Raw genomic sequence first — 27,561 nt, 5'->3', positions numbered from 1 at the left:
TTCTTGTGCTACGATTGTCCGACGTTTACCTGAGCCCGGTGCAAGGGATTTCGTCTATTCTTATAATCCCTAGCTCCGCAGGAAGGACTGAACCCACTGACCCGCATTTAGCTGTTATCCGTTTTCTCCTATACCTTGCACTCAGCGCAGAGAAGCTGCTACTGTAGTGCGGAGTGCAAGGTATAATTACCTACTGAAAATCACGATTCCTTCAGAAATTTTCATTTCATCATGATTTATAAGTGGAAATGGTAATACTTTACTAATCAGACGATAATGTCTTAGTGTTGAATTATACGGTGGCATTAATAAATTGCTCCGAAAGCGTTTCAAGGTGATTCAAGCACCGTTACGCGCCAATCCAACCATCTCACTCCTCTCCGACCCTCGCGTAAATTACTTTGTACAAAGACGTCCGAACTAATTTGTTGTCGATATTCAATAATCTCCAAGATTTCCTGAACTGGGGTTTAGGATTTTACAGCTTTGGTACAGCGATGAGGGAAGAAATACTTTCAGGCGGAAATACAATTTTATCATTTTAATTATCAATCAGAATATCCGTCAATTTTTATTCCTTTCGACCAAGAGAGAAAGGGTTGATGTTCGCAGTGACCAAGACGGGTGAGCGTGCAGGTAGAAACGGAAACGGTTAGAAGTCAACTACGGATCCCGATTTTGTTCACCTCACGGGATTCTAATTTGACTTCCGACAGGTCCAGGCGTTATAATAATGACAAGGGTTACCCATTTCCCTTGCTACCCCTTTTTTCTGCGCCTAGCCTGCGGATGGTCGATGGACCATATGGACAACATGGTCCATATCTCTCTCCAACCCCTCGCGGGAACATTTCATTTTTATTTTTGTTTCGTAATCGGAATTACAAAAGGCCCGGTCTCTTTTATGCCGTGACAAAAAAGGGTCCGTCCTAATGAATTTCTCCCTTGGCGTGACCAGAAAGAGTTGACTGTGAATCTTTGACAAATTTCGTGAAGAAACCGTCCCTTTTCATTAAAGAATTCTGCATTATAAATTAATGTTGGATAGCGTGAATGCTTGTGAATTGTGCATTACGCGCCGGATGCGTTAATTTGTTGTTATTTATGGCACTATGGCTTGTTATAAATGGTGTACAGGCAATTGACACGTCGTTTTACCTACTATTATACAATTAAACATTTTTCCTTTACACCTTCTTTGTGCTTTATTACTTAGCTCATTAGCAATTAGTTTCACTGAGAAATAAAGACTGCAATCAATATTAAAAGTCTAATTTTATAGCCGATTGCATGACTGGCCCCAGAAAGACGATACTTTGGGGATGTAAAAACATTTGTTTGGATATGAAGCCACCCTCTTTTCAGATTCCTTCCGGGTAGCCATAAAGTCTTCTACCTGAGATGGCGCGCTGACAAAAGCGTTATAATCTCTCTTCGGAAGTGTTGGTCGTTGGTCAAATACCACTACTTGAGAGGACCCCAGAAAAAATAACACCGCTCGACACAATAGTTGACTCCAACTGTTATTACCCTCAGGATGTTATGACCATCCGATCCGAAGAGAGTGAATAACTGACAGTAACCATTTTCCAAAGTATCTTCTAACGTTCGCTCTCTGTTCAGCTTAATGCTAATATCTTCTACCTGAGGCACCTCTCGCGAGATTTCGTTGGATTGTCCTCGAGGAAATGAGAGAGACACATAATCGGGATTACGGATTTACTTTCACTTCATTCGTTAGGTTTTTCCAGAAGTTTTTAGAGAACACTATTGTACGTATGCCATTACTGTTCACTTAAATAGCCTCGTATAGTACGAACATTATTTTTCCATAGGCAATTCTATGAATAACATGATATAGATATATAAAATGACGAAATGTATAATTGCTTTAAATATTTTTTGTCTTATCTATAGCAAAGAATCAACTAAGAGTGATTAAATGCATGAGGCTCCTCATGTGAAAAGCCCGAAAGCCTGCTAGATTTCCAACAACAACGTATTTTCAAAATGTGTACATTAATACGTACAAATTAATGTCATCTACTAATTTATAATACAAACCATGTCTAACCCTTTCTTTGACATAAGCTTACATGCATGTATCAATTTTTACCTGAGACTATTCAGATGAGGAACATTCTACATCATTTGCAATTTCATAAATGTTTAAGGTGCGACTGACTTTTGTCAAAACGGTAAGGATGAAGTTTCGTGACTGCTTTTTTCTTATCACGCGTTTTAAGGTTTTGAGCATCATCGTTCCCCTGCGTTGCACTGTTCTGACGCAAGTGTATATTATCTAACGAAAGACTTTTTTAATGCTCGGTCATCCATCCAATGACGGTGACCTTGCAGCTTATCGAACAACACACTATGGAACTACATATCGGTAACAATTTTAGCGATTCGAGCCGTGCATTATCGCAGACTCCTTAAAACTTTTCGCAGTTACATACTAAAAAATTGTTTACCTGTATTCGTTTCATAGAGTTCTTGTTCGAAATTGATAATAATTCTCCAGGCAACTGGTGTTCGACATTCTTAAATAGTATTTATATTATTGAAATGTGAAACTGAGAACTAAGTAGAATTGTTATTTTTGTTTTAATTCAACAAGGATCATTACTATCAATAATATTAGGTCGACGTAGAGTAATTTTTCTGATCATTATTCCATGGATGCATACTTTATACAAATGGATCTTGAAAGAGAGCGATTAGAGTTTTACGTGATTCCTATTACATAGAGGAATGGAGAAATAGTGCAGTGGCTCGATTTATTTTTTCTCCGAGATACGGGGAAGAGGACCCGTGCGAGTGTGCGCGGGTCCGGTGTGGGTGGCTGCGCGCGCTCCATCCATCCACGCTCGCACACGCCAAAGCTCGGCTGAGTCGAATCGTTTCGCGTGCGCGCGCTGCCGATGTAGCGGCGTTGGCATAGGTACGGATCGCCATTCGGTTGATACCGGTGGGGGACAGTCGGTTGCTCCTCGGATACAGCGCGGAGAGAAAGAGAAAGGCGAGGGAGGACGAGGGTGCGGGACGGTGGGGTCACGAAATTCGTGGGAGGGGTGGGTGGGCAGACAGGACAGACAGGAGTTCGAGAAAACGATCAGTGGCCAGAGAAGGAAGCACCTGGTGCGCGATAAGGATGCTCGGGCTAAGCTCGAGGTAGGGGTAGAAGGAGAGTGTTCGTAGTCGAGGGGGAGATCGGAGAACTCGAGAGAGACAGGAGACCAGGTTCCGAGAGCGAGTTCTAGCGCGGAGAGAAAGAAGTAGGGTAGGAAGAGAGAGACGACGGAAAAGGGTACAGCAGGGCTCCCCGGTGGAGAACACGTAGTAACCGTAGTGGGGATGACCGTAAGAGTCAGGAGGAAAATGAAATAACGTATTGCTCGGTGTTCGACAGAGAGAGAAAAATATAAGACAACTAGTGTACGGGAGAGAGATATGGATAGAGAAGTACTAGACTAAAATGAGGGAAACATGAATAAGAGTAAATTCTGTAGTTAGACAATATTTATCAAAATAAAATGTAACAGAAGAACCAGAGGAAGGATGATGTTATGATTAATTTATCCTATCTGGACCCCATGATTAGAAACAAGAAAGACGTTCACGATGTTAGTACTGTGCAACGAAAATAGAAGTTCCTTTTGAGAAAAATATGGTCAACCTATGAAATAGGTCGATGACAGGGAACGGATGGCAAGACCCAGAGGCAAAGCCGAGAGACAGAAAAGCAGAAAAAGGGGAAGGGATGACGCGGACTCATCGGAGAGAAGGGTGCTGATCGGTTAACAGTGGGGGTAATTTTGGAGTGGGAGTCGGGCGGTCGCCGGGCTCAAGAGGAACGGGTGGGGGGCACAGGTAGGAGGGATGATCAGACTCTTGCGCGCAGCCTGCGAGAAATTGTCGGGAGCATCGTGTCACTTCTCCGCGGTGTGTCGCCCCGTCGTGACCTGTTGTCTCCTGGACCTTGTACTTATTTACTTACTCTCGTACAATAATCCCCCCACCACTACCCCGGGCTCGGGCTGCGAGCACGCTCCTCCGTAAACGGTCCTCGCAGTCACGTCATTCGTGTTCGTGGTACACACAGGATCAGGTGTCCGAGCGTAGGCGGTCTGAATTTCGTACTCCGTCAAGTCCTTCTACAAGCATTCGTTCATAGTGCTTCGTTGCGCGTGGCTGTGACACGAACTGGAGCTTAAAGTGCTATCTTCGAAACGGGATACCTTAAACAGCCGGGAGTAGTAACCGGAAAAGGTGCTAGTGACTCTGATACGGATCGTGCGCTACCGGATGGAGGAACGGTACATACGCGGGTCGGTAGCGAGAAGCGGAGGCTGACGTTCCCCCGATTGATTCAATAACGATCCGTAGAACAATTTCTTTTCTGTACTTCGTGTGACACTTGGTTTCATGCGAGTTGAAAGATCCGAAAGGGTGTTCGGAAGTATAGTAATTGAGTGACGATCGAGAGATTCGGATCGGGTCGGGCGAGTGTGGTGTGCACGGTGAAGCGGGATCGTGTTAAGTGTAACGCACACCGTTTTCCTTTGGATGTTAAGTGCCGGAACCGACCTTGAGACTTCCATGAGTCGGCCACGACGCTGACGCCGAGGGAAGCATGGATTACTCGATGAAAGGTAAATGTTCTCTTCTTGTTTTCTCACCATCCGGACCCATTCTGTCACCACTCGACGATCTTTTCGTCTGTAGCGATCGATTTCTTACGCCTCCTCTTCCTGCGAGTTAATGGCGATACAAGCTACGACCCCTGTCTCGAGATATTAACGTAATGGAGAACAGTCTACTTTACTTGAGGGCGAACCTACATAACGAAATAAGATGAAAATACGTTATCGAGCTGAAGATGAATCTCATCACCCATTAGAAGGATCATAGTCCAATTTAAAAGATACTTTCATGCTTATGCATGGAAGTTTATGTGAAAGAAAGGAATTTCGATGAAAATTCTTGCTTATTAATTAGTTCGGTTCCTATTTTAATTTTATTCATACTACATGCAATTTCCTACGAAAAAGTAACATGGACTATTTGAGATTATCCAAGTAACCTGCACTGTGCTTACATTACTAAAAATTCGTATAGAATGAGATATTAAATGATACAAAGGGCCAGGGTCAGTAAACATTCTTTTCTCTACAGACTCCGTACATTAAGGCTAGTGAATTACATCAAACTGACTAATTCTACCTTTTGAACATCCGATTCTCTACTTCTGGCATTCCAAAAACCAGTAAAAAGTACAATTGTCTTGTATAGGACATAAGGTGAACGTTTAACAGTTCTACTCACTGGCTTATTTTTCTATAATTCTAAGATAATATGTAAAATTATAAGAAAATGTAGAAATTGTGACGTGGATAGATATTGGGACATTTACCTTATTATTAGGAATTCGTGTAGAATGAGATTTTATATGATACGAGAGACATTAGGTGCTGTGATCTGTAAACATTCTTGTCTATACAGATTCTATACAATGAGATTAATGATCATATCAAACCGATGAATTCTATCTTCCCAGCATCTGTGTGTGTCTCTGTTTTGAAATTCTGAAGACTAGTCAAAATTAGAATTATCCTATGCAGAATATACAAGTTTTTGCCAAATAAATTCGTTCTATTTTATTGTGCCCGCTGTTCACTCTCGTGACCTCTCTAATGAGGCATCTATTGTTCTTGGAATCGACCTAACGCTCGAGGTTAGCGCCGATTTATCGGAGGCCTGGGAATATTTAGGCAGAACAGGATGCCGGGAAACGACCGAAATTCTCGATGGCTAATGAGCAGGCGTACAACGTAACAACAAAGACGAACGTGAATGTTAGATAGAAAGATAGATGTTATCACCGTTCGTTCCGCGACCGTTGCCTCGCGCGTTTCTCTTTCCCTCTCAGCGCCGCGATTAACACACAAAATATCGATGCCTATCGATGTCTCCATTAAGTCTGCGTTGGGATTTTCGTTTCAAGAACGCGGCGCACGTTCTCCATTGAAATTCGCGTGTCAATGTTACGCGAGACTCCGTTTCGCTGCGCGTTCGAATGCTTGATAAACGCAGACGTTCAATGAATCCTCGTACCGTTCACATAAATCGAAATCGTTAGAATTATTATACGTATAAGCGAAATACAAATCTGTTTTCTGTTTCCGAGATAGTACAGATTTACATAACGTAGTACCAATTTTGATTTATCTCCCCGAGTTATAAGTGAGATAGATTATAGTTCCAGTCATACATAATCTCAGATCTCAAAGATAACTTCATCCTCCTCGTTCTAAAATTTTATTCCAATTCAGTGCTCTATCATATCAAAAGTATCAACGAATCTTGAAATTATTTATTTACTTGCTAAAAGGGTTATAAGTCTTTTTATGTACACGATGACATAATGTGCATCAATCATGTTAATAAATAATATACATCGAGTTACGAAAGCCGACAGTTTATCTGTATATGACAGTACAATAATACAAAATTACTATAAAATAAATAAATTCAATGGCATACGTTAGGAAGCAATAAACAATCTGTTCCTATATTTGCGATGCGCCCACTTACCCAACAAGGGTTGCACCAATTTTCTATCCCTGATCATCGTAATTTCCGCGAGCAAACGACTGCAGTGGCGACAAAAAATAAAATCCCGTCCGCGTAGCGAGAGAGCTTACGAGATAACGAGATTACGGGGATCGCCGTGATGACGTAATCCGTGGTACCCACCTACCTACCTAGCTCTGATGTCCTATCCTAGCGGAGAACGAGCCAGCCACTCAGTTTCCAGGAAGCTCGTATCGATTTTTCCGGCGACGCTCGATACGCGCGCGATTCGCATCGGTTCGATTGTGGGAAGAGGAGAAAAGGCGCGGACGATCTCGCGACCACCAGGCTGACGTGTCTGAATTCTAATCTATCGCGGAGTGACCGAGTGAATGTGTGTGTAAGAGAGAGAGAGAGAGAGAGAGAGAAAAGAACGGTGGGAAAGAGGTGGGTGAGTTACCAGTCCAAGTCCACAGTAGATAAGGACCTGAACTTGGTCTTATCTGGAAAATTATCTGTCGAACCGCTCCCGTGAATGGACTGACGATCTTTCAGGATGGAAGTAAAGTATCTTGCCATAAACTAGTCTCATTCCTATGACGCTTGGAAGTTTTCCATTTCTATCTGCGAGAAAATTGAACTTCTAAAACATTACTTAAAACATTAATGGAACACATTGATATAATATTTGAGAGAAATGTTTAGTAATCCTGCTAAACTGGTAAAACGAGTAGTACGGAAACAAACAGACAAACAGTAGACAGTACAATAGGACTCGGTTGGGGGTAGCAGGCGAGGAAAAGCTCGTTTACACGGAGAAAGACCGTGAAAGCCCTTCGAGACTGGGGCGTGGCGTGGAAAGCCAGCCGCACCCTTTCTCACCCTCAGGTCTCTCACCCTCGAACGTTCTAATTACCCTTTAACCCAATGTTAACAACACGATTTTCCTCGCATTAACGTTACCCAGACTTCACCCCCTCGCACCTGTCTGTCACTTAATCTTACAATTAGACATTGTCCCATTCTGGTTTTCATGAAATTTCATGCATAAAGCAAGTGGGTTTTAACAAATTGGGAACGAAATGTGAAAATGTATTTAAGAACGATATACATTTATCTATCATTTTCATTTTGCAACGTAAGAGATATACGTGTACATAATTTATTTACTGAATGATTTGACAAATGATATTAAGAAATTAATGACGATTTTGCACTATCAAAGATTAATAGATTATTATTTCGTCTGTGTTTCGTTCAATAATAGATTTTTAAACTCTACAACTTTTATATTTATTTATATGCGTGATATAATTATTGAGGACATGACTAATTGGGACGGAAACAGGTTCTGGCTAGAAGTGTAGAAATTGAAACGATTTCGTCCAACCCTCCATCCCCTTTCGCTGTTCCAGTGGTAACGATCCATACGCAGCGAGTCGTAGGTATGACAACCGCGTCTCTAGGTATATGCGGAAACACTCGGTTGGGCCACGTATACGGAGGATTCTTTACGTGACATCCTTTGCCGTGGCTCGCGCATGGGTTGGTCAATAGAACTGTGCTCGAGAAAAAACTCGATAGTGGCCGAGCTCACCGTTTCCCTGGCCGCTACCTGGGTAATTTCCTTTTTCACGAGGCCTTCTTCGACTGACCAATCGATATTTATGCCAGACCGTTCGCTGAATTCGTGGGAAGCTGCCCTAACCCATTTTTCATTCGTTTATCGCGAAAGAATATAAGATGCAATAAAACTTCTTGTGAAATTAGGTATTATCAAGTATAGACTTTCCTTTCAGTTTATATTATCAGGTCTGTTTTTGAAAAATTTTCTGTATTGATTTTATTGTACAGTATTAGAAGAGAAATTTTGATTCGAACGTGTGAATTGTTTTAATAATATCAGTAGATATTCAATTGCTTAAGGTTATATGAACCGTTACATAAAAACAGTGACAAAACATTGAAATTTTAACAGTCATTAAATGTTACAGTAATAGAACGCTGTACAAAATTTTAGGAATTTTGTGATCCCATTAAAAATGTTATTACGTCTTGAATTCTTATGTTGAATGACAGGATTTTGATTTCATTTATGAAAAAATATGAATGCAATAATGATAGAATTTTGTAATTTTGTACAATTCTTAATACATGATTTAAGGATATTTTAAAGTTGAAATAATGTCAATTTCGAGGATATTATTTAAGATATACAATAAAAAGTATGCAAAAGTAAGAATTATAATTATAGGGCATGTAGAGTGTATAGACGATGTAGACAGTTGCAAGTCACGTACAGTTCAATAAAAAGAATGTCAAAACTGTGTATTAGAATATTAGAAATTATGCATTAAAAATTCCATACGACCAAGAAAAACAGATCGAATAATTTTAGAATCTTTTCTCCTCTGTAATAATCATTTTTTTTTAAAGCGTTCATTGCCTCAGATATTGGACACAGCTTTTTATTACTTGTTTTAAACATTTACGGCTCATACAACCTTAAAACTTATCCTCGTATTTAGAATGAGGATTTCATTTTGTTGAAGATATGTGGTCGGTCGCAATTTTCCGTCGACTCCAGTTCCGGAACGTTGAATCTGACCGAGCTCGGCGGAAAGTAAAAGAAAATCTTCCGTTGATTTTAATTAACGATATTAGCCGTGGAGAAATGGCTCGTTAAGATTACGAAACAGTCAGTCAGCTTGTTGAAAGCAAAAACGTGCAAATAATATACATTTCTCGCGGCGCGGTGCATCGTAGGATTTCAATACGCAGATATTACAGATTCGTTCCGGTTTCGCTGTGAAAGAAATTTTCCTCGGTTCGATCCGCGCGTGAAACAGTTCTTACAGGTATACGCGTTTACCTTTCATTTTTCATGCGTTCGTTGCGCGATGGCTCGTGTAGCGCAGTCGTTCCCAAGAAAATCCTGAGAAACGTTTCTTTCTTCGTCTTGGTATTCCCACTGCATACGCCTCCCTTTATTCTCCCGTTAAGATTATGTGATATATCTGTGAAAACCGATCGAGTTTACGCTCCAATTGCGATGTTACTACGAACTGTTTCAGTACTCCGAATTTTAATTCGCATTACAATTTCTATTATTATTACTTTCTTCCCAATCCATTTTATATGTAGAGTTCGTAGATTTTGTTTTAAGAAGTCTAAGATCTTTTTCCCTGAATAAATTCTCTTGTTTTTATCTGCATACGTGTGTTTCTTCAAAAGAGGAAACTGAAAAAGTAAATAGAAAAACAGGCAAATAAACGGTCCAACGAACAGAAGACTTTTTCTTATTCCTCCGAGGAACAGAGAACTACGAGACGAGTGTTCGTTACTGTTTGCTCCGGTGATCTACAGGTCATTCGTCGTGTTTACACACGGACAGATCAACGTTTTCGGGGGAAGCTTGTCGATCACGTACCGATGAGACGTTCGAGATAATGCCGCGCCTACTTTCGAAGTCGTCCGATGTTCGCAATAGTCGATTTGTGTAATTAATACTAGCATTCCTCGATAGTTATTCATCTTAAATAGAACGTTTATCTGAGATTGATAACTCATGATGAATAATCTCAAGTTCTATCCATACGATCGATATAAAATTCAATTGCATCATGATGATATCAGCTCGTTTCCTACATGTTATATCACCACAATTGTAATTTCATTTGGAGCACGGGGTCTTTAGAATTGATGATTGTTTAGGGTCGAGACTGTAAAGTCTAGATCAGGGATTCCCAATGGTTCACGACATTTTAAAGAGGGTCAATGATGATCAACCAGTCGATAGCTAAATATGTACACAATGGCGAATAATTAATATCAAGTTTCCATTGATTACAAAAAAGATCGAACTCTTGTGCAATTAAAATCTGAAGTTTTATTTCTGGGCAAGAATAGTAAAAAATAAATCTAATAAATCATATTTTTTTAACCTTTGTTTATGTTCTTAGACTAATTGTTATCTTGTAATTGTTTAAGTGCAATTATTCGTAGTATGATTATGATGTATTGAGTGAAAAATGTTAGGAGGTGAATGAAGAGAACCGTACTTTTAAAGGAGGTAAATGCAAGCAAAGGGTTGGGAATCTCTGGGCTGAAGCGAAGAGGATGGAATGTAGAAATTTTCGTAATCGATCTCGCACGTTACAAATAAACTAAGCGTCTCATCGGGCCATACGTTTATTCATTTAAAAACGGTGGATATTTAATAGCGCCAATATGTTTCTTACGATCTGAAGAATAACGTATTACAATTTAATTAGTATCTGAAGTGTCTGACAATTTGATAGAACTACTTTAATTGTGAATTTGTGACGTGAAACAATTGGCTCGTTGCCTCTTTTTGGGAAGAACAGAGACAGATGAGGAAAAGTGTAGCAGAGAGGGTGGCAGGGTGTTACGGCTGGGTAAGCCCAAGGTTGTCAGGGCTACGACTCTCGAAACACACTAACCGACCGCCATCTTTGCTTCTTCTGCGTGGTGCTGCGTGGGTGTATCCAAGCGTGGAGAGAGCGGGAGCGAGGGGTGTGGGTGTGGAAGAGGGGAATACGGAAAAAGAGTAGAGAGAGAAAGAGCGAGGCAAGGAGAGAAAGGGGAACCTGGACGACGCGACGACGATCCGGTCGAGAGAACGTGACGAGAGAGACGAGATTAATAGGGAAGATGAATAGCTTGAGAAAACGTGAACGTATCGAAACGATCAGAGAATATGTATGCATAGTAACTGTACCAAATCTGGTCACAACACAATTTTCATTCACTGCCCTTTTTTTCCTATCGCTTCATATGGAATCTTAAACCAGCGAATAGAAATCGTAACGTGAACAGAAATGGAGCATTTACTATACTTCTGCATAAATAATTTCATTCTAATCTTCAGTTTGTGTCAAATCGTCAATTAGACTATTTTAATGCATTTCGTTTAATCGTATGTGTATTTATAACTTTTACTATAATCGCTCTATACTTAAAACTGTTTGTTGCACGTAATGTAAAGGTGTCTGTACGAAGAGTTTTCTAATGTATTGCCTTAACAGATACCATGTAATTATAGGGAAAAGAGCCGATAAGTCGGAATTGTGACGTTAACAATAATTGGGACGTTTACTATACTTTATTTTAAATGAGGAAAAAAAATAATTACGCATTCGCGAGACGAAATGAAGGAAGAACGAGAATAAAAAAGAGCGTTATGTAGGAACGGGAGAGTGCAAAAGGGAGCAGAGAGAGAAACGGGGATTGGCAGCGCGGTGAGGAAAAGAAGGGGAAGTTAATGGAACATGGGAGAGGGAAACGAGATAAAAGCTCGAACAGATGAGAGGGAACCAATCGTCGCCATCTCTCCCACCATTGATTCAGCGCAGCATCACGATGATTCGTAGGAGGTGCTGGTTGGCAGAAGTGCGCATGTACACCCGCGATGGACGAACTGACACTGGAACAGCTCCCTTTTCCACGCCGGTCTCATTCTCTCCCACCTTCTCCTTTCTCTCTCGCTCTCTTTCTTTCTCTCCCTCTGCGACGTGAACTCTCCCGAGAGGGTGCATTGCGGATACAGGGCGTGGCATTTTGGCCCTTCGCATTTTTCCTTTTAACTCGGGGTGGGAGCGAGACCAGTTTCGGGGATGAAAGTTCGATTATCTCCATTTTTTTCATTCAGAGAGCCTTTTCCACCCTCTTGTACCGAAACTGATCATACAAAATACTATATTGTACCCAAGAATTTCCAAGCCACGCAATAGACTTCATTTCCTAATAGCCAATCTGGAACTTGTGACACATAAAATGTAATGAGAAATCATAGAATTCAAGAATTTAAGGTTTCAATAATAGGCAAAACCTTAGCTCTGTTGGTATCGTTTTATTAAGGCACTCTTTGATCACTATTGATCTTAAAACTGAACGTTGATAATCAAAGAAGAGCTCTTCCTCACTTGTTACGTATCTTTATTTTATTTAATATTAAACGTTATGTAACCATTCTGAGAAATCCTATCAGTTTGACTTATACATATACGATCGACGATTCTTTTTGGATCGCAGTTGGATCGCGTTATCGTTCGCTTCGTGACTGTTAACTGAACATCGACGAAAGATCTCAATGAAACTTGTTTAAATATTTTGTCGGACCAGTATCAACCAGAAATCGATTTAACAATATCATTTCTTAAGTCAACGTTTCCTTGAACCAGTAAGCTTATAACAAAAATTATCATAAACACATCAACAGACTCCAGATTTCACGGATTTATAAGAAAACTGAATATACAAAAAATACAAACACTGCACTTAATGTAGAAAAATATAAGAAATGTCAAAAGCAGAGTGGATAATGCAATATTTATAGATTAGTGTTAAAAAGCAGTTGATACGGTTTAGTGCTAAAAACACGTGTATGTTGAAAAGCAATTTATTGAACGGTAAATTATGTGAAATGGAAAGTGTCTATTAAAAATATAACAGGATAAATTCGTTTCTACTGAAAAGGTGGAATCGTTTCAAAGAATTATAGAAAATAATCGAATTTCGAGTCGACGATACAACTTCGAAAAAGACCGATTTGACATTAATATTGTAGGAGAGCATTGTCATCGTTTCTAACCACGGCGGACGTTTCTCTGAACTCTGCTGAATCAACAATAAGAACGTAATCGAAGAAAAAATATTGTCATTCGCCGAGCCACACGGCAGAAGAAGAAATTGCATGTATCGATCTTCCCATTCGAAATGGTCACAAAATAAGCTTACAAAGCATTTTTATTTACACGTAGATTAAAATTAAAAATCAGTTTAAAGATAAATTTTATAGTGGTGCACTTCTTAAATATTTTGTATCGAGTTTGAGAATGTGCGAGATTTGACGTCAGAGAAAAATTAGAAATCGGTTATCGTGGTTCACGAAGCCCCGTAACCATTGGTTTCTTGGCGATCGGTGATCGTTAGAAATGGAAAGCAGCTGGATTTCCACTTGTCACGACAGGGACAGGGGATCTGTTCCGAATTTCACCGCGCTCTATAGGACGTATCCTCGATTTCTCGTCAACCTGCATCACTAATAATCCTATAAGTCATAAACTTCGTTACATAATGAAATGCTCAACCCTAAACTCAAGACTTATTTCAAAATTGTCTCATGAAAAAATTTGAAGATCACTTAGGCTTCACAAATATCAAATAAAGCAATTCATTCACAAAACTGTATTGCCTGTTCATTCTCTCTTAGCTTCATCATCTTTTTGATGTTTCTCTTAAATTAACTTCAAGTCTTTTCCGCTTGACATTAACATTCTATGCAATTTGGAAATTCTTCTATGAGAAATATAAAGAAAACAAAATTTATATCGTCATATTGTTAAAATTATGACTATTATTGAAGCTACTACCAAACTGAATTACCAGTATCTACAATAAAATGTAGTAAAACGTAGAAAATATAAATACAATATAACAGTATACAGAAACTATTGGTAGGTTTAGTGTCAATTTGTTAAAATATTCAATGAGTTCATACTAGACTCTGCTTGCACGCAGTTAGATACCTAGCTAGCGTTTTAAGAACAAAATTTCCGGAAATCTAGATAAGCGTTTAGTCACGCGGGAGTATTAGATAAGTGATTTTTCAATCTGACAGCTAGATAAATAATTTATTTACCGTTCGATGCGAAATTATCGGACTGGGGAAGTCTTGCGGACTTCTCATTGCTCAAGAATCATAAGAGTCTCTTCATCCGACGCCAGACGATTACCTCGAACTTGGAAAATCGATTTCCTTGCACTTGACATTATTTTTCATTCCCAAGATAACGTTACCATCTTTATTTATAAATGATCAATACAACTTTTAATATTAATATTATATAATAATATTTTATATGAAATCCTTAAATAAAAACAATTACGAATTCAAATTTTAATTAATATGTTATTAAGTATTACATTGATAATAAATCGTGGGAAATTTTAAAAATTTTGCGTGGCTATTAACAAAGTAAATGGATCATTTTTATGGGAATGGGAAAATCATTTTTACTAAAAATTGATCGCTTCAAATGTTCAATATAACATTTTATCACATTTGATAGAGGTCTTACGACTCATGCGACATTAAGTATACGTAACTGCTTGATATTCATTATTTCACCTAATTCATTCAAATGGAAACTGAAGTATTCATAATATAATTGGCATTTGATACTCTCGTTTCAACAAAGCAAATGCAACGGGTCTATATGTATTCGTTCTATTGAAATTCGCAAGAAACTCGTCGGCCATCAACCTTTCGTGCTCGCTTAGCTCCACCTGCTCCACTCGATTATTACCTGTCGCGGGGATCCTCGAATAGACGCCACGTGACTTTATACAGTACCGCGAGGCGTAAAACGAGTCGGTGAGGTCGATGCGGTCGCGAACATAAATCACTCGTGTCGAATTTATTCGCGCGCTTAAGCGCGAACCGGCTCCGCTAAACGCGTACGCAAACCGCAAACTAACTCGCAGTTAAACGGCCGAAAACCTGTTCCGCACGCGTGTCGCACCTGTTTCCCCCGTTACGGAACCTGTCCCCTTCGTACCACGAATTTGTCTGCTTCCCGATTCTCTTCAGTCACGTTGATCTCCTTTCTGATTTATTGTTCGAGGCCTGTTAGTTGACTAAAATTCTTTGCAATTTCTCTTCATTAGACTGTGGAGTTCATTGAATATGCAGAAAATTGTAACGCTGCATGTGACGCCTGAAAACAGACACAATAAGTATTAAAAGTGAAATACATATTGCAATATCTATCTGAATACTAAACCCATCATCCATCAGTCAAATCATCGGTTTTAATAAAAATAAATTATCTCCGGATCCATACCCAACACCAAATGTAAAAAATATAAATTTTGTACATTGGTGTACAAAAACTGTCGCTAGGTTTAGTGTTAATTGACTACCCTAAATGGCTTACTTTGCATAAAAATTTACAGTCTACTCATCACTATCAGTTCTCATTCTTTTCTACTCTACGTCAATGTGTCAAGTCCTGAGACGAGACTCCTCGATCAACTTTTTGAGTAGTTTGTCTAACAAACTTGTATTATGAAACTGATGAATGGCTAATGAGAAGCAAATTTGCTTAGGACCTAAGCCTTAGATCCTCCAGGTTTTGTTATCTTGACCCTGTCTCGAAATCATCAAGGCTAATGAGCTCAACTTCGTCGTAGACATTTTTGATGATCGATCCGAGATACTAGAAGGAAATTGCATCAGTCTCTACTCTCTTCTAAAACCTAAAACATTAATATCATTAAATGGCGTCTGCTTTTTTCTGTTTCTATTATCTAATATTTTTCTTTGTTCATTTCGTTTCAAACATGTTCTGTTTGGATATACATTATATTAGGGTACGTACTCTACATTGCTTGTTTTTATTACAATTAATACTTTGACAAAGGAGAACTCTCCTTTCGACGATGATCTTAAGGTCGAACCAACGATAACGGGGCGAGATGTTTTGTCTTCCTGCTGGGGCCTCGATAATCTGGATCGACATAGTGCGACACTGTCAATACCGCTTAATCTAGTTTCTTGTCGGATGAAAAAGAACGCCCGGACGGAGATAAAGCTGAGCGAACAAGATCACGTACTGTTTGCGACATTTTTTCCATCGAATGCATGCATGTGCATCACTACGGAATTTCTACCACTATCGCGATCCTACCCTGCACCTGCATCAATAGTTCGACGATTATAATTATCGCTGTTCAAACAAATAAGTGCACTCAATTAATTTGTCAAGATCGTTAACGTAATATCGTGTGTCAGGTTCCATATGAAACTTCGTTTCCTTTTCTGGATTTACATTTCCCAGTTGAGAAGGATATATCATGTTTCTTCTCATTATTTACAATCAATAGACTGCGAATTTTTATGGAAAATAAAAATTGTAGGGTAGCAATTTAAGAAATGGTATGTTTCTTTAATCCTTTAAACATCATGCTGTGCATTTTGCTGTCGATGCTTTATGCACTTCTGCCGACTATGTTTTACATTTTTTTAGGCATTCAATTTTGCTATAAATGAATAGAATCCACAGTCTAGTAATCAAATTAAACGTGGGATAACTCGATTGGAAATAATTTGTTAAATTCAGCTGCACAGTTGTTCTTGAAAAGAACTGGAAATTGAGAGAGATTGTTCAGTGAGTAAAATAACGATGTTTATCGGTTCGAATCGTCAGCCTATTTTCGTAACGGTATCGTTCTAGGAAGCCGTGCTCCAGTGGCAGGCCTCCAGATCGAGACGTCGAGTAAGTAAATAAGGACGACTGCGGTTCTGAGACGCTGATAAGTGTCATTGTCCCAACTGCGAGCCGGTCGGTTATAATACTTTGCGGTCGGTTCTATCAGCTTCCGGAATTGCGCGGACGCCACAAGCGCCGCGGATGAATTTTCTGCGACACGATCGTGTCACGTGGCGTTACAATTAAAAAATTTACAAACAATAAGTCGTTATCGAAGACGAAGTTATATCACGTGTTCCTAACACTTCTAAACGTCGTTCTAATAATAAATCTGTGCAGAGGTACTCGTTATGGAAAGAAATAATAATGAGACCTTCTCAGAATTAAATGAATTATTCGATATGACTTTTCAGATATTAATGTAAATTAAGTAAATCTTATTGGGTTGGTAAATAAGTTCGAAAGGTTTTGCCGTGACACAGTTTCGTTCCGATTTGCATTTGCAGACGTTTGACGACCGCGGAATAATGAAGTTAATAGAAGGATGGGAAAAGATCATCAATAAAAATGGTCAATATATTGAGTTTCAATCTGCTCTACAAAACTAAACCAATCATTTACAATATCAATATATAATGCTCCCTACTTTCATATAATCTAAAATTATAATATAATAATATTAATATACAATGTTCTTTAATTTGATTTCAGTTACTCTGAAGAGTGGCCTCGACCAGGAACACGAGAAGGAAGCGCAAGTTGATGCTGCATCATCTCCATCGAGCGTATGTAGAAAATTTAAACAATTCTCTTTGAAACCTGATTTTCTTACGTAAAACATTTTTTCTTACTATGTGTTCACTCATTGTTCAGTATTATCTTTTGCCCTATGTCAATTTTGAAAAATTTACGAAAAATTATCTCTTGTATAACAAACAGACAAGATAAAAATTAAGTTTTCATTTATAGGCCGAGTTACCGGAAAGCGCGTATCCCTGTCCAGCGTGCCCGACAGTTTTGCCGAGTTCCCGGGAACTGACTAACCACCTCCGCAACCACCATTCGCCACGCAGCACCGACTGCAGCGGTGAGGATGAGTATTCCTGCAGGGTATGCAACAAGGTGCTCAGCTCAGCAAGTTCCTTGGACAGGCACATGCTGGTGCACTCCGGAGAGCGTCCGTTCAAGTGCAAGTATTGCGACATGGCGTTCACCACCAACGGGAACATGAACAGGCACCTGCGAACGGCGCATTTGGGCGCGTCGCCTCACAGCTGCACGGACTCCGAGGGCAGTAGCGACTCCGAGAGGCCGGCGAAGAGGCGACACATAGAAGAGTACAACAACAACGAGGTCACCAAGAGGAACTCGCCGAACTTCATGGGTAGACGCGAGGGAGGATCACCGACCTTGTCGAGCGGCCAGAAAAGTTATCCAAACGACAACGCGGGCCAAAAGAGGCACAAGACGTTGCTGAACAACTCGAGGATCGAGACGAAATCGAGGCCTGAGGACTTCCTGATCGCTTACGATTGCCCCGTCTGCGGCAGATCGGATTTCGCGACCAGCGCCCTGCTGGAGTCGCACCTGGAACGAAGCCATCCAGACTTCCCCCCGAAGTGCGAACCGTGCAATCTGTCTTTCAAGAGTCACAGAGTACTGAATTTGCACCGGTTTATGTCCCATTTCTCGGAGCACGCGATAGCGAATTCCACGAGAAACTCGAGAAACTCAGTGGTAGGCTTTAAAGATCTGACGTTCGTTGACTTCTCATCCGGAAAGTTCCCAACGATAGCCAGGGCAGTCTGCGAACAGTCGTTGCACCGGCCGGCCTCGGGCGAGGTCGCAAAATTCCAGTGCTCCAAGTGTCTGTACGCGTTCCCATGCAGATCCGCGTTGAACGACCACGAGACCGACTGTGGCACGGCCAACTCTCAGATGAAGACGAGCGACGACAACCAAAGTAGAAGAGACGACTTCTTCGCCGGTTTGGATCTGCAGAACAAGGCCAAACAAGGAAAGGATTTCGCCGATATTCAGAGCATGATATCAGTCACGTCCGGACCTATCCTGCAGAATTTCCCGCGATCGGACGCCAGCACACCTGAAAGCAATATGAAATTCAATCCCAGTCTCAGCTCGTCCGGCTCTTCAGGAACTTACTCGTCGGAATGTCACGAAGAGGAGGCGCAAGATGCGTTCGCAGCTGAATTTAGGAGAATGAAATTGAAGGGCGAGTTTCCGTGCAGACTCTGCTCTGCTATATTTCCTAATCTGAGAGCTCTGAAAGGGCATAACAGGGCGCACATGGGTGTCGCACCAGGCATGCCGTATCCTTGTAATATGTGTCCGTACACCAGTGCCGATAAAGCCACTCTGGTCAGGCATCTGAGGTCGCATAACGGAGATAGGCCATACGAATGTTCTCTGTGTAACTATGCCTTCACTACCAAAGCCAACTGCGAGCGCCATGTCAGAAATCGTCACGGGAAATTGACCAGGGAGGATATCAAGAGCGTCCTCATTTATCACCCGAACGAAGACTCGACGAACGAAAGCGTCGAACGAAGCTCGCCGAGAGTACCGAAAGACGACGTCAGGAAGAGTCTCATCTATCCCGCGGAGCGAGACGAGCCCCAGCATCCGGCGCAGATGCACTATCCGTCGGTGCCGATGGAGGCCAGGGGTGAAATCCGGATAATCGAAGAGGCGAAACTGCACAACTCAGCGATCCCGATGCACAATCACCAGTTCGAGAAGGGCGACGCGTTCCCGAGGCCGGGGCAGCCGATCGAGCTGACGCAACGAATTCGTGAAGATGACGTTATGAAACCCGGCTGTCAGGACACGAAGTCGGATTACTTGAAGCTGGACGACGACTTGGAGTCGAGGTCGTCGGAGGGCAGCGTCTCTCTAGTCAGTGATACCAAATCAGAATCACACCAAAGAATGCATGCTAGTCCGATGAACCTGAAGAAGAGTCGGAACATGTCCGAAAGCGCCGGGGAGGACGGTCCATTAGATCTGTCAATGGACGTACTCGATCTCAGCAAGAAACGGAAGAAGGAGGAAAGTGACTTCGCCGCTCAGGATCAATTCGACCAGAGCCAAAAAGATCTGTACAATGCAAGCCAACTGCTATTGACCGAGGCACTCCTGAAAGCTGGCCAGAGCACCTCGCAGTCACAGCTGCATGTCCTGTACGCCAACACTCTTTATAGAAACTTCGAACGAATGGGGCCGTTCCAGCCCACCGTCGGTGCTGGAATTTTACCATCGTACATGTTCAACCCTAACGTATTCGGCCAGGACTACTCGATGAAGGAAAGGCTGCAGAAGGAGTTGGTAAGAGGATTACAGCTAACCAGCGGTGGTACATTGGTTGAACCTATAATTAACTGCAAGCCTCTTACGTCTGGTTTCGATGCGTTTCCCCAAACAAGAGATATCAACGCGCAGTCCGCAAACGAGCAAGGAAATTACGCGAAACTGATGGCCTCTAAATTGCAGAACAAAGGGATGCCGAGCCGCGAGAAGACGGGCAGCTTGTCATCCACGAATTCTGTCAGGATGGTCATCAAAAACGGAGTCCTGATGCCGAAGCAAAAACAGAGACGGTACAGAACTGAGAGACCGTTCTCATGCGAACACTGCTCAGCAAAATTCACCCTCAGAAGTAACATGGAGCGGCATATAAAGCAGCAGCATCCGCAGTACTGGACCCAGAAGCCCAGAGGAGGCCACTCGACGAGAGGAAGACCACCATCGAGTCACCCGACGTTACTGCAGAACCTCGGACAGCCTCCGTCTCAAGTAACCCAATCATACAGTAGCATTCTGCCAAAGATCGAACAGTCATCGAACGCGGAATATCCAAAGCATCCGATTTCGGATCAAGTCAAATACGCCATCCTTGCTCAGCAGTTGAAGAGTAACAAAGTTGAGGAGAATGATTCCGAAGAAGAACTAGTAATAGATGAAGACATGCATGATAAAGATAACCAGGAATCTCAGGAACAGAAAGAGAAGAGTTTGTTGCGGGGACAACTGGAAGACGCGGACGTTACTAACGAGTCTGCGGCGAGGGAAGATGAAACGGAGAGCCAGAAAGACATCTCGGAAAATATTACTACGGAATCTGTGAAGAACGACGATGCTGAGAACGAGAAGGCGTCTGACGGTGAAAAATCAAGAGAGAAGAGTCCCAACAGGGTTTTCAACTCTGAGACAGTCGAGGTGAAACAAGAGAAAGTCGAGGACGGAGCCGACCTGGCGAGTGTGTCGGAACTGCTGGACAACGCGTCACAGCAGTATCAACAGTTTCAGCCGCAGTACCTGAGCGACGAGGACGGCCTGGTAGCGTCGAACAGCGATTGCAACAATTCAGGCAGCGATGAAAAATCAGACTCGGTGAATTCATTAAACTCGGTGAACGACTCATCGAAGAAAAAGAAGAAAAAAAAGAAGAAGTCTGCATACTCGATGGCGCCAAATCGTGTCATCTGTCCATATTGCGAGAGGCCGTTCCCCTGGACTTCGTCCCTCAGGCGTCACATCCTCACACACACTGGCCAGAAACCGTACCAGTGCGTTCACTGCTCCCTGTTGTTCACCACCAAATCGAACTGCGATCGTCATCTACTGAGGAAGCACAAGGCAAATCCGAACAAAATGCGCAGAGCGAGGACCGAGAGTTCGTCACCGGATTCTCAAGTAGTCGTCAACAACAGCTCATTCTCGATGAGAAACGTCCCCGAGAGGCCCTATAAGTGCAACCAATGTCCGAGCTCAACTTTCTCGACGTTGGGCAACCTGAAAAAACATCGTAATACGAAACACGCGAGGAAATCGCGCTCAGACACTCCTTCCAGCGAGCCTCACAATAGTCCCCCGGGGTGCTCGAAACAAAACAACGAACAAAGCGACTATGACAGCCAGTCATCGAGCGCGTCCGAGGGTTTGGAGACCTCGTCGTTGCCGGGAACTTCGAAGTCGAGCATGAATCGAGGTAATAACGACATGCCTAAATCGAGGAAAACCTCGCCGAGATCATCACCAGGGCCCGGCGAAGCGGCCTTCAAATGCTATTTGTGCGATTGCGGCTTCGCCGATAGGCAGGGCTGCGTAGAACACATCAGGATCAGCCACGAAGCGTCTTACGAGATGCTGGAGGCGAAAGGAGCATTGGACATGGCCCTCGACGGACAGGACCAGTTGCAGCCACGACCGTCGCGTCAGCAGCATGCCAGTGACATTGAAGAGAAGAGAGGCCGCTTCCCAGACTACCGCAACAGAAAGGTGTGAATCTTAAGTAGGTACATATAAGGTACGCCGGGGGGAAGATGCCTAGGACTTTCCAATAAATAGGTAGAAGTTGTTTTTTATATCATACACTGTGAAGAAAATGTAGTCGTACTACTAGAATACTTAAAAAAAAATCGAATTATCTTCGAATACTACGTAGCATCTTACTTTCATATATCAGCATACACACATATTGCAAGTCAAATTCTACTAATCATTCGTACACAAACAAGAAAAATACATTCTTTCTAAGTAGAGTTCTCAAGCTGTCGCAGATAACTCTTCCCTTATTCAAAATATGAAATGACAAAAACGATTACTATCCACGTAGTAGTATAAACTTTTTCAAACATGCAATATTTTGTATGTTAAAATAAATCCTATTTCTGTTAGCAAGCGATAGATATCATGGTATTATTGAATGAATTCGTGATACGTTTTTAGTGATTCAGCATCTCCCCCGACGTGGCATCTTCTCCCAACTTACCTTACACGCGTTGCAATCGAATGTTAAGAAAATTAGCCGTGTATCCTCGAGTCCTTCATGTTTGTTATATCAATCGAGTCTTATTTTGTAACAGATTCGTGATTAAAAACAACGCGCATCCGGACAGCGATTTAAAACTGCCACACGTACATTTCCAGGTGGTATGCGCATTCTGCATAAGGCGGTTCTGGTCCGCGGAGGACCTGCGTCGTCATATGAGGACCCACACCGGTGAGCGGCCCTTCGCCTGCGACATCTGCTACCGAAGGTTCACCCTGAAACACAGCATGCTGCGGCACAGGAAGAAGCACGAGTCCATCGACTCGACGATGTACGTCGGGACCAGCGGCGATGAGGACAATTCACCGACCCAACCGCCGACGACGCTGCGTAGTCAGCAACAACCACCGACTTCAGTGGGCACCGGAAGCTCTCTTACGCAGGACAGAATCTCTTTGCCGATCGTTGCCTCAGTGGCGACCGGTGATGCGGCGCCAAATGAATTGATTCAGTTCAATCCGTACGAGAGTCTGACTTCGCTTGCACGTAATCTAGCCAGGATCCCACAGCCGCCAGACGTGCTCGAAAACCAAGACAACGATTTGATCTCCAATATGCTCGGTATAGAGGATAAGGACTTGATAGAACAAGCCTTACAGGCGTCCGCCGATGATGCCGCCAAATTGCTGGGAGTAAAACACAGTCAAGAGTGACGTTGAATAACATAAATTAATAATAAAATAATCATGTAAAAATATCATCTGGAGAAAATATACTTCAAATTAGAGAAGAAGAAAATGAAACCATGATTACCTCCCTCCAATACCAGCTCTAAAATATCAATTTTCTTCATCTCTCAGCAGAGAAGAATCTTCAGATGATATTTTTCAATTACTATAAATATTTAAGATCTTCACGTGAGGAACGTAAAGTAAAATTTAACAGCAATATCCTTTACGTTTACTGTTCTTTAACGTTTTTTTAATTAGACATACATATTTATGTGATAAAAATTATTTCTTCTATAATAGATTAAGAAATTGCAAGCAGTGTGCGTGCAATTAGTAAAAATCGCGTAATTATTCCGTAGCTTTAATTCGTATAACGTCTGCTTATGTTTTGCACTTATGAATGAATGCAATTACTAAAAATCTCATCAAGCTCTGGAGCAAGTAAAGAGTGGAACACGTACACATCGTTATTATGACACTGTATCGCAGTCACAAATTATGTACATGACTTTATATCTAAGTTTTTTCCCCTTGAATGACAAATAAACGTGTGATAGACAAGTAAATATAATAATGTTATATACAGAATTCCCAATATAGATGCGTTTCAATAAGGCACTTATATCAGGCGTATGCGTAGCTATCGATTCTGGGAACGTATCATATTATATTCAGTCAATCCGCATTTACTAGTAATGTTCTACGGCTGAAAAATGTTACACATAATGTTATGTACGTACATAATTCACAACTGCGATACAGTGTCTTAACATTCATACCTATGCATTCCTCCCTGGAACATCCTCGAGAGCTTGATAAGATTTTTACTAATTGCATTCATTGATAAATTCAAAACATACATTAGATGAATTTAAGCTAAGGAACAATTATTATTCCGCACGTGTAAATGATTATGTTGTATCCTTGTTTACAAACTTTACCTATTAGTAAAAATATAGTATTCAAAAAATAAAGAACGAGCTTAATTATTCAGAACCTCTAAAGTATAAAATAAAAAGCCAAAAACCCATTCCACAATTTTATTTCCCGTTTAATGTTATAATATTTCACTAATAGTAACGTCCAGTAAATGATATCAATTAAAGTAATAAATTATTAGGAGCAACCAAGCATATATCGCTATGTACATATAAATATTACATTTCACTAATCTGCGTCCTACCATAAAACGCTATCGACAAAATAGCGTCGAATGCCGATATAAGAAAGACTCACTTGCATTTACCTTTATATTTTCCTTTCCTTTCGAACTTGTACAATAATCATTGCACTTTCGCTTTCCAATAAGCATTGCACTTTCGCTTAACTGTACGAGTTAACTTGCACGGTCCCATTCTCCGTTTCATTCAATCTTTGCCTACGAAACACTCTTTAGTCGCTCTGTCACGATTATATAAACGTATGTGCGTTTAACAAGAGACACTTAACTATTAGATCGATCAAACAACACCGACATAGCTCGTATGGAGCTTTCTATTAAAAGATTGTAATCATAACCGTTCAAAGTAGCAACGCGTACTTCCTTAGTTCGATGCCCTTAATTAAAACATATGCGAATCTTATGTTCCTCTTAATCACTCTGTTAATCAAAAACAACCGCGTGGAAGATTCGTTTTGGTCATATATCTTTTCTTTCGTATGGAAATCGTCAATGTATATTTCTGCTTCGGAAGAATAGCGACGCAAAGACATGACATCTCTTTGTACAAATAATGAAAACATTTGAAACCTAGATCTCTGGTGCCAGTATCGGCTTTGTTCCCTATGCCCTACAAGTCTATTGTTAAATCACGAGTTTGTTTATTTGATCCCTCGAAAAATTATATTTTTACAGTTGCCTCATTCTCCTTCCGAAGCGGTAATACAACTATCCATACACGTACGTACATAGATACCAATTATGTAAATACACTCGAATACAACACGCTGCCCGCCCCTTTGCCAACCATTTCATGATCTACCATGAACGATCATCTATTGATCGAATCCATCGAACGCGGTAAAAAATCTCCGCCCACAACACGTTACAAACGATCTTAAATAAATCATCTTAAATGTTTAACGTTTAATGTATTCGTAATGGAGAAAAACATGGTTTGCATGCATATACGTATATATCGTTAGAATATGTATGATACACATTAGATCGCTGGGAAAACTCTGATCCTTGGGTTAAGAACTAGGAGCAATGAACAAGCGGAGAGAACATGGAAGCGGTTACGAAAATACTACTACACATATGTACATGTATTGCGATGCTGTTTTGACTCAACGATAAAAGCGATTTAACGACGTGGCATTTATTAGAGATCCATCGCGCGAAAAAATTTCCTCTCCATCGGAGAATATCTAACAAAAACGAAATCTTTGCCGATTCGATAAACTTATTACATTCTTACTCGTTTGTTACTCATTTTTTTGCTTTTTCTATTTTCGTATAAACAAATCAATGGCGCACTGTTTTTTAGGCATTCTTCACATACAGATATAACATCCATTCTATAATGCACTCGTCAAATAAATTTAACGGAGACTGAATATTAGTAGGAGTATTAGGTCGCTGGATCACCATCCGGCCCCGAAATCATGCTACAGCATGTCATTGAACTCTAATCCGGGATCCGGTTGAGCACTGTCGCTCGTCTCGAAGTCGAAGGCCTCCAAGTCCTTCATCTCGTTCTCGATTTTAACCACGTTGGGGTTCATCTCCACCGGGACGTTGCCGCATACTTGGTTCGCCGTAATCAACGTATCCCCCTCTGTTTTTATGTCCTGCTTAATCATGAATGCCTGCTTCTTCGGCTTGGTCTCCCGTTTAGTGTCCGTCCTCTCTCTCTCGTACATGAACGTCTTCCGTTTCCTTCTCATCGGTTTGCACACTTTCTTATACAGCACGTTCATCTCCTTTATTCTACTGGTCGGTATTGTCCAGTCCATTTCCTTGGATGTTGTTTCGGAGTTACGTGTCGGGTCCATTGTACTTTCGTATTCAGGGATCTCCATCCCTAATTTTTTCATCACGTTTATCATTATCTCGTCAACCTTGCCGTTGATTATTAAGTCCGCCTTTTTGTCCTGAAATATATTTTTCAATCGCGATATAAACGTGCTAACATCGTTCGTGATCTACGCAATCTAATTAGTGTGCAAAGATTCAGAGTCTTACATGTTTTGTAGGCTGCAGATTGCATATAACGAGTCGACCTCCGTACTTTTTAGTATACAGTGGTAAATTACCACTCGGTATGATCTGGAGCGTTGTCCCAAGACATATACTTAAATCTGCGATACTGTAAATATATATTTTTCATACAGTACTTTCGATGATAATGAAAACATCAAACGAAATAATAATCAACTGAAACCTGAGATATCAATATTGTTTTCCGAATCTTTTTAATATGTACATCAACAACTGTTAGGTGCTTCTTCTTTTCATCTGTACGCAAAAAATACCAAATTTTCTAAATTAAAATCTATTTTGTAAAGTACAACTCTATATCTCTAAAGACATTTTTGTACATTCTTAAACAATTCGGTGCTCTCTAGATCATCACTTTACCTACGCATTACGATGCAAAAAATATTCTTATTCGTCACTTATTTTAACTTATTATTATTATTTAGGAAGTTACTTGATTTACCTAGAGTGTAGATCGGATAACGTCAAGTCGCTGTCTGGCAAGTTGTGCTCCCAGTCGAGAATGGTATCGTGCATGCGTCCACGACATGGACGACCACCTATCTGCTCTGATCTACATACCGTCTCAAGGCATTTCTTTCCCACGCTTTTAGTAGCAAAGTTTCGAATAAATTGCCTAAACGAACATGTTTTGCAATGATTTTTACATTTCTAATTGACCAGTGAAATTCTTTATAAGCAGGGTACTCACTTTCCACACTTGTCACATTGTTCCGTGAACATGTTACCATGCAATTCTGCTAGGTGCTGTCTCTGCACACCGGATCGAAGATGCAAACCATCGATATTCTGACTTATGATAAATTTAACTTTCTCTGAGAAAAATGAGATATCAATAGAATTTTTTTTTTCAAATTTTTAATATAATTTTCTGCCACAACTATACTCACTGGCATCTATCAACTTTTTTAATGCCATGTGTGTCTTTGTGGGAATTGCTTCGTCAAAGGTAATGTTCATTGCTGGTTTCAGACCTTTTTGTTCTAATGTCCATACTCCATTTGT

At 40.9% G+C, this 27,561-nt stretch overlaps 2 protein-coding genes across 7 annotated transcripts in view; one reads left to right on the top strand and one right to left on the bottom strand.

Moving 5' to 3' along the window:
* Positions 1-24,275, top strand: part of LOC108625291 (ras-responsive element-binding protein 1) — a 49,267-nt gene extending 24,992 nt beyond the window's left edge. The window contains exons 1-4 of one of the 6 annotated variants that reach the window (XM_018025182.2): positions 3,920-4,655; positions 17,523-17,596; positions 17,781-22,109; positions 22,761-24,275. In XM_018025182.2, the coding sequence (XP_017880671.1) occupies positions 4,637-4,655; positions 17,523-17,596; positions 17,781-22,109; positions 22,761-23,315 (4,977 nt within the window). In that variant the 5' untranslated portion in view covers positions 3,920-4,636 and the 3' untranslated portion in view covers positions 23,316-24,275. Of the gene's footprint in view, positions 1-3,919; positions 4,656-17,500; positions 17,597-17,780; positions 22,123-22,696 lie in introns of those variants that run through there. The other 5 variants (XM_026813824.1, XM_018025180.1, XM_026813826.1 and 2 more) reach the window with 5 other exon arrangements.
* An 84-nt stretch (positions 24,276-24,359) lies between these two features.
* The window catches only part of Sirt6 (sirtuin 6), a 5,208-nt gene continuing 2,006 nt past the window's right edge, over positions 24,360-27,561 (bottom strand). Inside the window, exons 3-7 of the mRNA XM_026813829.1 lie at positions 27,447-27,561; positions 27,248-27,371; positions 26,999-27,172; positions 26,521-26,644; positions 24,360-26,429 (exon numbers count right to left, since the gene is read on the bottom strand). The exon at positions 27,447-27,561 is cut by the window's right edge and continues 4 nt beyond it. Coding sequence (XP_026669630.1) covers positions 25,944-26,429; positions 26,521-26,644; positions 26,999-27,172; positions 27,248-27,371; positions 27,447-27,561 — 1,023 coding nt within the window. The 3' untranslated portion in view covers positions 24,360-25,943. The remainder of the gene's footprint in view (positions 26,430-26,520; positions 26,645-26,998; positions 27,173-27,247; positions 27,372-27,446) is intronic.

The sequence above is a fragment of the Ceratina calcarata genome, unplaced genomic scaffold, assembly GCF_001652005.2.
Source record: "Ceratina calcarata isolate Rehan_Ccalc_2016 unplaced genomic scaffold, ASM165200v1 scaffold350.2, whole genome shotgun sequence".
NCBI classification, from domain to species: Eukaryota; Metazoa; Arthropoda; class Insecta; order Hymenoptera; family Apidae; genus Ceratina; species Ceratina calcarata.
The sequence above is the reverse complement of the archived record's forward strand: the minus strand, read 5'-3'. Positions and strand labels throughout refer to the sequence as shown.